The sequence below is a fragment of the Bombina bombina genome, chromosome 11 (genome assembly GCF_027579735.1).
Source record: "Bombina bombina isolate aBomBom1 chromosome 11, aBomBom1.pri, whole genome shotgun sequence".
Lineage (NCBI taxonomy): Eukaryota > Metazoa > Chordata > Amphibia > Anura > Bombinatoridae > Bombina > Bombina bombina.
The window spans coordinates 49,885,820-49,897,327 of record NC_069509.1 but is presented as its reverse complement, the minus strand read 5'-3'; the positions used below and the strand labels follow the sequence as shown (position 1 = coordinate 49,897,327).

General features: G+C 38.3%; 1 protein-coding gene across 1 annotated transcript in view; it reads right to left on the bottom strand.

Annotated features, from left to right (window-relative positions):
• Positions 1-2,733: 2,733 nt before the first annotated feature.
• The window catches only part of ASB8 (ankyrin repeat and SOCS box containing 8), a 39,731-nt gene continuing 30,956 nt past the window's right edge, over positions 2,734-11,508 (bottom strand). Inside the window, exons 3-4 of the mRNA XM_053694108.1 lie at positions 8,495-8,599; positions 2,734-4,141 (exon numbers count right to left, since the gene is read on the bottom strand). Coding sequence (XP_053550083.1) covers positions 3,509-4,141; positions 8,495-8,599 — 738 coding nt within the window. The 3' untranslated portion in view covers positions 2,734-3,508. The remainder of the gene's footprint in view (positions 4,142-8,494; positions 8,600-11,508) is intronic.

Sequence of the window (11,508 nt, the reverse complement as noted above, 5' to 3'; positions counted from 1 at the left end):
ATCTCATGAGATTTGACTTGACTCTCATGAGATTTCATTGTAAACTTCCTTTACCTGATTGGTGAAATAAGATGAGAGTGCACGATGCTGATCCCTTCAGATGTCCCAGGACAGACACACTAAAATGCTGCTTAGAAATCCTTTACAATGGGAGGTGGCTACTGAGGAACTTTTGAGGTAAAATATCTTTCTTTTTTACATAGAGATGTTCAGGAGATATTTTCTAGTCAGCTTTTTACAGCTATGCTGCATCACTTTCAAGTGTTTAAACATTTGGGTATTATGGCCCTTTAAGTCTAGGAGCCCCACTCCTCCCCCTGATTGATGTCTGGTCAAAGTGTCCTTATTAATTCTTGCCCTTTTCCCCTGCCATATAAATTTGAGGATTTCCTTCTGCATCGTTTGTAACTCTGATATCGGTACATTTATTGGGAGAGAGCGAAATAAGAGGATTTTAGGTAGTATCGTCCTTTTGATGGACATAATCCTTCCATATAAGGAAAGTTTATGTTTAGCCCAATTGGATAACAATGTCTTAATCTGGTTAAATATAACTTTATAATTTTCTCTGTAAAGAGTGTGCACATTTCTTGAAAGGTTGATACCTAAATATCTGATGGACGTTTTTGCCCAGGAGAAAGCAAAGTTAATCTCCAAAAGTTTTTTTGTGTTATTAGGTAGATGGATATCCAGGGCCTCACATTTACTCTCGTTCACCTTATAACCTGATAGTGGACCGAACTTACCTATCTCTGAGTATATTACTGGGGGGGAGAGTAAAGGCTTGGTGACTGCGAGGATGACATCATCCGCAAACAGTGATATTTTGTATACGTTTCCACCTAATTTAATTCCTGATATGTTGGGGTTGTCTCTAATTTTCTGAGCTAATGGTTCAATACACAGTGTGAATAATAACGGAGATAGTGGGCAGCCCTGTCTAGTCCCATTTCTGATTGCTATTTGCTTCGATTGATATCCCGACAGTCTAATAAACGCATCTGGAGTAGAGTACAACTTTTTTAACCCCATGTAGAATGGACCCCTTATTCCCACCTTATTTAGAACTGCTAGCATATACTCCCAATTGATTCTGTCGAATGCCTTCTCCGCATTCAGGGGAAGGAACAGAGAAGGCATTCCTTTATTTGATGCTAGATTTATCAAGTCTATAATCTTTCTTACATTATCTGGGGCCTCTCTCTGAGCTATAAATCCTACCTGATCAGTATTTATTACATTTTTTATGTGGATAGCCAATCGGTTTGCCAAAATTTTAGTGAAGAGCTTAAGGTCCTGATTTATTAATGAAATTGGCCTATAGTTCTGGCAATATTGTTTACATTTCCCCGGTTTTGAAATAACTGTCACCCTCGCAGTAACCAAATCTTGTGGTATATCTATGCCTTGCAAAATATTATTAAAAATAATTACTAAATGTGGTACTACAGATTTTTGGAGGTCCTTATAGAAGGAGCCTGGAAACCCATCCGGGCCTGGGGCTTTATTTTTCTTTAATCCTTTAATAGCTAGGTTAACCTCCTGAAATGTTATAGGCGCATTGAGCAAATCAAGATCTTCTTGGGATATTTTTTTTAATGTGCTACTCTCCAGAAAATTATCTAATTCTTTTTGTTTATCTACACCGAGTTTAGGTTGTGGCAAGTTATAAAGTGAATTGTAATAGTTAGCAAATTCATTAGCTATCTGTCGAGGGTCATTGGTTACTGATCCATTTGCTAACTGTATTTGTGGACTAGTGGAGGCTCTGGTCATATCTTTCAATTTATTTGCTAATAATTTATCAGGCTTATTCCCATACGTATAGTATCTCGTATCCACTGCTTTAAATGAGGAAATTGCCTCCTTGTCAAGCAACAGGTTAAGTTCCTCACTTTTCTTTTTTAATACTTTAGTTGGGCCTCCCTTGGGATTTCTCAGTATCTGTTCTCGAATTGTGGAGATCTCCCTCCTCAATTGTTCTATTGTGTAGTTATATCGTTTTTTAACTTTGGAAGAATCGGCTATAATCAGGCCCCTAATGGAAGCCTTCAGAGCACTCCAAATTATGTTTGGGTTGGATGTAGAGCCCTCATTTATTTTCATGAATTCGTTGATATGTTTCTCAATTTGGTGTTTAAAAACTTCATTCTGGAATACTTTGGGATGAAGGGTCCAGGACCTTACTCTGCCTGGATTTAACACGCCTTCTAGATCTATTCTCATCATGTCATGGTCTGACCATACGCAACTACTAATAGTAGCCTCCGTAACTAAGGGTAGTATGATTTGACTTATTAATATCAAGTCGATTCTAGAACGTGTGCCATGTACTGATGAGTAGTAGGTGTACTCTTGGGCTCCTCTATTTACTGCTCTCCAGCTATCTAATAAGTTGTGGTCTAGTAGTTTAACATGTATTTTTAATAGTGAAGTGATTACTAAATGTGATATATTAGATTCATTCACAGTGATTATGAACAAGTGTGATACCAGCATGTTGTGTTTGCACCTTATACCTAAGTATACATTGTTCATTGGCTGATAGGAACATCGCCCACAGTTTTTATTGGCTGTCAGGGACACTCCTCTACAAGCCAAAGATATGGCCCGACATGAAACACTTTATATCACTTCCTGTTTAAGAAATGTAAAAAAAAAAACAACAGTACAGAAATCTAGGACTTCAGCTGCATATATAGAATTTCTAAACAGGAAAAAAAGCCATCAAGATAAAATTAAAAAATTTTTTTTTTTAATTTATTGTTAAACCATGAACTGAACAGGTTTGTTAGAAAGTTGCAAACACGTTATCCCTGCTACCCTACACCGTTAGCCCTGGCAAAAGCCTCTGCTCCTTGTGGGACGGCACAAAATGACCAACCTATAACACAACATCACTTATTACAACAGAGCAGCCTAACAAAAGGGCCAGATCAGATTGTGCAGGTTGTTCTGTTTGTCAACAACTAATATTTATAAATCTACTCAAGTGAGAGAAGTAGAGGCAGCCCAAAGTCAAAAAGGGGGAAAAATGGAAATAAGTTTATGGAAACAGAGAAACTGTAAAAAAGTGGGTACAAAAATATCTTAAAGGGACATTAAAGTCATTTTTTTATAGACAGCAGCAATTAAATCACTGAACTGCAAAAGATCTGCTTACAAAATAAATATTTTTAATATTGTAATTATGTTTTTTTTAAAGCTCATTGCTTGTAGCCAGTTAGAAAGATATAAATGAATGTCTGCATTTTACGCACTTACTGTGTAGCATGTTACAGGGTCATTGTCCTGGCTCCTGCAGGAAGACCTCGAAGAACTACAATTAAATTACAGGAAAAGTGGGCAACATAATTAAAAGATGCACACGGTTTTAATATGCTTAGTAAATATATTATAAGGATTTCATTTTCATGGGAAGATGAGAATTCTGCTCCCCGCTTGCAGAAAAATGGTGAGTAAAGGCCGCTTGGGTAACCTCTGGTTGTCACACAGTAATTGTTTAAATCTATTCTTTAAGAAGTATGTAGTCCTGAATAGACCTGGGAATGGGCAGTTCTGGCACAACCTGCGACAGCAGTCGCTCTCCTAAGCAGTCTCTCACTACTCGCCTTGCCAGTGTCTTCATTGTGCCAGGGTCTGAGCACAGCCTGGTCAGTCGCTCGCACAACTGATTATCACGGGACGCCTCTGCTGGGATTCCTCCCTGCTTTCGAAGCCGGAGATGCCCACTAGCTTGAATCAGCAAGTCCAGACACTGCTCCTCCTTCTCGCCCCCCAACCCTCTGCCCATCAGTGCCACTAGGCGTCCTGCAGGGTATAGCCCTTTTAGGTTGACACTATCTGGCTGTGCGCCGTAGTCCAAAAGCAAACGTGCACTTTCCAGGTTACCCTTCATAACAGCCCAACTCAGTGGGGTGTCTTGGTTGTAGTCTCGAGCATTAACTTTAGCTCCGCCCTCCAGGAGCATCTGCACACAGCCCGACATGTTTTTGAAAGCTGCCCAATGTAAGGGAGTGTCTTGGTTCCCATCAAGAGCATTCGGGTTGGCTCCATATTCCAATAAGGTCTCTACACATGCTTCATCCTTCTCCGCTGCGTAATGAAGAGCTGTGCGTTGGAATCCATCTTGAGAATTCACCTGCAGCAGAAGAGAGTAAACAGAAATAGGGAAGCTTAGACACATTGTTAGCAAGTTACACAAGTACAAAAATAACATGCTCTAAAGAATGAAAGCATTTTATGTTTGTATTATTAAGTCCCTTTAAAGGGATATTAAAGGGATGGTAAATCCTAGCTTTTGTGAATTGCTAGGATTTACCAGTGGAACAAATAAAAGGGGACTTTCAGTCATGAAGTATAAAATACTTCATGCTGAAGGTTCCTTTATTTGTTTGAAGCTGCCTCAGACAGCTCACAGCAGAACACTATTTTGCTGAGAGGTGATGTTTCCATCTCTTAGCCAATAGCCGTACTGGATATCCAGCTTGGCGCCAGTTGGACCGCACGGCGATTTGCTAAGAAGTGGAAACGTACCACAGTAAAATTGCGTTCTGCCTCGGGCTACCTAAGCCGCTCAAACAAATAAAGGAACTTTTAGCATTAAGTATTTTATACTTCATGACTGAATGTCCCCTTTATTTGTTCCAATGGTAAATTCTAGCATTTCACAAACGCTAGGATTTACCATCCCTTTATGCTGCTAGGCATAACACCAAACTATATTTTTTCTTCTCTTCAGAGCCGTTTCTAAATTAAACCGTTACAGGTGACAATAGGTAAACTTCCACATCTTCATACTCTGCGCCGCCATCTTGGAACTGAGGTATTACAGAAGCGGTGTGCATTCACAGATAAGTGCCGGCTTTTTGACAGCTTTATTGTGTACTTCAGACTTGCGTGCGTGAAAGGAAGCAGGGGGGTTTACTTTTTCCCTGGCTGCATTACTCTATACTATGTGCACAGCCATTTCTTTATTTATGTTATGTGGCAGTATATAAAACTGAAAACATCCGCTATTTCATTCACACCAATCTGAAGTGTACAACACAGGATACACTTGAAAAAAAACAGCATCATCACTGATCTGTGAAGGTTTCCTACGTCAGTCACAGGGTGCGAGAATACGAGAGCTCCAACATAGCAACGCCCTGTATGAAAACATAGACCTTCGCCAACCAGTAAAGTAAATATACTGTTGAAGTTCTGTCCAGAAGTTTAATGTCCATTTATTAAAGGGACATTACATTGTAATAATTATATTTTCAGATTCATTAGAGCATTTTATTATTAAACATACTCATTTATAAATATGTTTTACCCACTGATAAGGAGAAAACACAAGTTAAAACGTCAGCATCAGGGGTCTTCTAGTGCTATTCAAGAGCATGGCACAACTAGCTATTGGCTCATACGTACATATGCCACTCCTGAATGGCTCTGCAGTTATGCCCTGCTCAGGAGTGGCATATGCACGTATTGCTGCACCATAATTGGACTTTAATTATGTTACTAATAATCTCTTTAGAGTGATATTTTATTGGTCTTGAAAAAGGCGTTATATTTGCTGAAACGCGTTGAGCTAATTTTATTAAATTTTTACCATACAGAGCTGGTTATATATGCTTTTAATTTTGTATAATAAATCCTCTGGAAAGAGTTGCTTTGCTGTCTGGACCTTTATGAAATAAATCCTCTGAATCAAGGCACCTGACTCCTTGTGAGTATTTTCCATATTAGTGCTTATTGTGAGCCTGACTTGCTACACCATTGAGAATCCTCTTTCAAAGTCATCTTTGGAGACAGAATATTAACCCCTGATGGATCAGCACCATTCATTTCTACAAATACATTTGTACGGTTTTGGGAGAGATCTGGGAAGACAGCGATCATATTTGAGGGGAAAACTGGAACAAATCCCCAAATCCGGAATTCCAAAATCCAAACTTATTCTGAAATCCAAACTTTGAAAGTCATATTTTAATAAAAAAAATAAAATGATCAAAAATTACTATTTCTCTCTACCTATAAGTCCCAATTGTCTCTGCCTTTGGTTTGTTTTTTTGTGTGATCTTAAAATGTAAATAATAATCTATATTTATTTAAAGCAACAAATATTACCTTTCTGATTAAAGTGCTGTACTCTCTGAGGGTACTATGTATACAAAAGTATTATATTATAAAAAAACTAACTTTAAGTTACATGTATAAGCTGTATTAGTAGTACACTTAGTCCCATCCCCTCTCCAAACTGTCCCATTTTAAAGATGAAAATATTCCGAAATCTAAACTTTTTCGGGTCCAAAGCTTTGGATAAAGAGTTTTCTACATGTACTCTTATCTTTTGTTTTTGTGGTTCAGTTTTTTTGCAGTCTTGCTTCTATATCTGTATTTGTTCCAATCATGTTCAACTGCGGTTTTATTGTTTCCGATACGCCGTTTTTAACACTGGAGCAATAACAATCCAAAAGCCAACACAATTTATGTATTTCAGAAAAAGCGTAACGCATCCGAGTGGATGTCAAGTAAATCAGCCATACCATGCAATGACAGCATCGATATCTGAGTTTTGCATTACTCTCTGATATGGCCACAGTATTAGATATATGAATATAAGTTTTAGATTCATTATATTTACTATAGTATAATCCATCGGAGGTGGGCAGGACAGACATTTACATATGTATATGAATTTATCAGACATACGTGACATCTTATACAGTAAATGAGATATGTAGGAAGCACGAGAAAAAGAAAAAAACAACATCTAGAAATGGTGTTTAGCAATAATGCTCTTATAATGGTCATTTTTATTTTACACTCGCATTTTCGTGATTGTAATTTACAGTTATTTCAACCAGCAATCATTTATATGTCATTGAGATTTAACAATTTGCTGTTCTGTCTCGTTGATCTCACAAGATCTTTTGCACAGGTTTTAATGAAAAAAATTGTATTTTTAAAATAAAAAAAATAAATCACTATTTACAGTATCTAGAACCTTGTTTTGCCATCTGTAATAATTTCTTTTGTCAAATACAAACCTTGTTCTGTACATTGAGCTTTGGAACTGTTGCCGATATTTTACACCACAATTCTCAGCATTAGAAGTATTACAATACCGTTATAGAAAATTAGACTTTCTTCTTTATTTTAGATGAAAACCGCATCAAAAACAGAAAATGAGGTTCTCTCAATCAATAAAAAAAGTAATAATAATATTTTTAAAAAATTTAAGTTTTTTTTTTTTTTTTTTTTTTAAAGTAATTGAGCAAACAAGCAAAGTTTACCCATCCTACCCATAAATAAATTGCATTCCAAATGTTTAGAATTTATAAGAAAACCTGCCCTATCCAATTGCAACATAAACTCCATTAAAGGCACAGTGTATTGTAAAATTGTTTTTACCTTAATGTGTTTCCGAAGACTTGTTATACCAGCTGCAGAGTATAAAATGTGAGATATTGCTCCTTTCTGTTTATTTTTGTATTTCCAACAGATGGTTTTGTTCTTTGAAACCAAAACCAATCAAAATGGGTTGAGCTTGCAGGGAAATCAGATATACTTAATTTATTACTTTCTGTACACACATGCTTCTTTATATTATCTCTGTAAACCAAAGCCCAATACTTAAAACAATAGAAAATTAACATTGTATTGCTTATCTCTTCTACCTCCTACTGAGAGTGTAATTTCTTCTGCTGGCTATGCTTACACAGGTTTTCTTTAACCTATACTTAAGTATAGAAACTTGTAGAATAGGTACGGATACCATAGGAAAAAACAGCTATTTGAAATGCAGAAATAAAGTAAAAGGATATATTTGCAAACAACTTAATACAGTTTAGCAGGTAAAATGGATCATTGGAAACAAATTAAAGTAGAGAAAATGTTAGGGTAAACTGTCCCTTTAACCCCATTAAGCCATCTCTGTTTTCTGTGATTGACATCCATTATTGGTCATTCAGGTGCCATTGTGAAAAAATCTCACGACAGTTACAATGTTTTTTGTGTTTGACTTAGAAAGAATGTAATTGGTTTAAAAAAAAATAAAAAGCCAATCCTGTTTTTGCAGTATTTAAAAAGAAAATCAGATTGGAACTGACCCTATAGTTATGAAGTATTTGCTTAATTATGCCCCTTTAACAGTAGGATACAACAAACGAATGCATTCTGTGCGTTACCGTCTCACAACGTGTGAACGATACGAGATAGATGTTGCTGGTACTCAGTAGTTTGCTGGTGCGCGTCTCCTGAGTACGGAGTAAAACAAAAGCACTGCTTTAGAGAAACCTTGTAGCCGACACGCTAAAGCTAAAAGGAGGGGAAGAGAGATTGAAGAAGTCTACAGGAGCAGAGAAAAAGCCTGAGGTGTGAATTATTGTGCAGGAGAATAAAAAATGAGGAGCAAATGAAAGCAAAGAGAGAAAAATGAAAAAGAGAGTGAAGACAAGAGAGTGTTATTGTAAAGAAACAGATGATCAGTTTTACTAACATGAGCACCGTACTCCAGCAGAAGCTCCACGCAGTCCAAATCGCACACCATGCAGGCGCAATGCAGCGGCATCAGGGTGTCGTGTGCACAGTTGACATCTGCACCCTAAATAAATTAAAAAAAAAAAAAAACAAGTTAGTGTAAAGACTGGGACTTTGACAAAATATTAGTTTTTTTTTTTTTCTCTCTTAGTACCGGAAGATTTTACCCCCCAAAACAGTTTTTGTTTTTATTCTTTAGAGGCGTTTCACTGTCCACCATTAAAGAAAAGGGAGTTCTGCTTATCAGCCAGTGAGAAATCAGTCCTTAAGGCTGATGTCACATGCACTTCTTATTAGCTTCAAAAGCAAAATAAACGGCTTTATAAGAAGCCTTTTTCATGCAAAAGGAAGATAGTACACTAAGGGCTCGATTCATCAAGCCCTTCTCTCCCCTTTAACTACAGGTTTGCACAAGCAAAGCTGCAGTCAGGATTTACCAAGCAGAGGTCATCAGGTCGCCGCTTCCCTGCAATGTTCTCCACCTCTTAGGTGAAGAATTTCAGTCTCCCGCCCTCTTCTGACTGGCGAGATTGACAGCTTCTGTCCACGCCTGATAGGCTTTGCGCAACAGGGCGGGGTTGCACACAAGCTCGGAGGATCGCTCGTGTGCAGCTCTCCAATCTATTTTTTTTTTTTAATTGTTTTTAAAGATAGATAATACCTTTTACTACCCATTCCCCAGCTTTGCACAACTAACATTGTTATAATAATATACTTTATAACCTCTAAAACTCGGCCTGTTTCTAAGTCCATGTAGGTCAGACCTTTTCTCTGTGCTTTTTATTAGCTTTTTACAGCCAGACAGTGCCATTTCATGTGTGCCATATAGAAAACATTGTACTCACTCCCGAGTTATGCACGAACCAGCACTTACTGACTAAAATGTATATCTGTAAAAAGCACTGAGATAAGGGGGCAGTCTGCAGAGGCTTAGATACAAGGTAATCACAGAGGTAAAACGTATAATAATATAACCAAGTTGATTCTGCAAAACAGGGGAATGGGTAATAAAGGGATTATGTATATTTCCCTTTAATCTCCGCTTCTAAGAACAATTAGGGATTATAATAAATGAGTTAATAGAGTTCATAAACAATCTTTATGAGGATCAGCCCACAATTTTAAGAGTAAAATTTCAGTAAACTGTCATGATAGATACAGAATGCATTTTTAAACAACTTTCCAATGTAGTTCCATTATCAAATTTACTTTGTTCTTTCATATCCTTTATTAAAAAGCATATTTGGGTAGGCTCAAGAACAGCAATGCATTACTGGGAGCTAGCTACCGATTAGTGGCTGGACATATATGCCTCGTCATTGGCTCACCCAATGTATTCAGCTAGCTCCCAGTAGTGCATTGCTGCTCCTTAAACAAAGGACATCAAAAGAATGAAGCAAATTTCATAATAGAAGTGAATTGGAAAGTTGTTTAAGAAAGTGCATGCTCCTTTTTACTGCAAATCTTTATCAATAGCAATACTTCCGCCACCATTTGTCTTGTTTGGAAGAGCCAATCTGGGCTTTATTCTGTAGACAACAAGGTCATTATGTTAGTATAAACAGCATTGATTTGCAGCTACAATCAGCTTAAGTCAATTAGAAACGGATATGAAACAGAGTTAGCCTTGATAAGTCAGCAGGGTGCATTTTATGTTCTGAGAATAAGACAATCCTGAATTCGCAAAAACATAAATTATGCTTACCTGATCATTTCCTTTTCTTCCGTTGGAAAGAGTCCACAGCTGCATTCATTACTTTTGGGAAATAAGAACCTGGCCACCAGGAGGAGGCAAAGACCCACCAGCCAAAGGCTTAAATACTCCTCCCACTCCCCTCATCCCCCAGTCATTCTGCCGAGGAACAAGGAACAGTAGAAGAAATATCAGGGTGAAAAAAGGTATCAGAAGAATAAAAAGACGCCCCACATAGAAAAAGGGTGGGGAGCTGTGGACTCTTTCCAACAGAAGAAAAGGAAATTATCAGGTAAGCATAGTTTTTCTTCCTATTTGGAAAGAGTCCACAGCTGCATTTATTACTTTTGGGAAAACAATACCCAAGCTAAAGAGGACACTGAATGCTAAAACGGGAGGGTACAATAGGCAGCCCATTCTGAGGGCACCAAGTCAGAATCCAATACCAAACAAAAACTCTGCTTCGTCCGAAGCCGAGAAAACTTTGAAAAGGAAAGGCCCCAAGGGCATTGACCCGCAGATAGTCCAGAAGCCTAGCTAGAGACCGCAAAATCAGACTCAACTGAGCCCACAGTCCTCCAGGAGACACCGTTGCCCAACAGGCGGACCCTCACTAAGGGATAAGGCAAAGAAGAACCGAAAGGTCACCACAAAATCCATAAAAGGAAAACCCCCAATAGCGAGCCCAGCTCACAAAGACCCAAATGGGTCTTGACAGACAAGGGGAGGCTATGCCCAGACCAAGCAGAAACCAGAGGTTTAAGACCGGGCCTCAAAACAGAGAAACCTCTCAACATCGTGCAAAAGCACCGAAAGACAACTGAAGACGGAGTCCTCACATCGTCAGAACTAAGAATACTATAGTATTCAGACAAAAAAAAGAACGTGTAACAAACCCAGACAAAAAACCCTGAGTAAAGAACACGCAGCCATCATTAGGATGACACAGAAGAATACTTGCTGAGAAGTAAAAAGCGGGCAGCAAGAGAACAGATTGCAAAAGGAGAACCGCTAGACCTACATACAGGGCTCCAAAAGGGGGAGTACATAACCTCAACGAGACCCACTGCACCCCCAAGAGAGAGAGACGTTACACCCAGAACCCAAAGGTAAATGGTAACCCGGGACCCTCAGCTTGTAAACCCAGGGGGCTAGCTACAATGCCAATCTAGATCCTGAAGATGACAACGCATCTCAGAACCCACTCCCAACTGGGCCAGCCCAAGCATCGGTAGATCTTGAAAACAGACCCAACACCAGCTAAAAAACGAGCAGAAGAA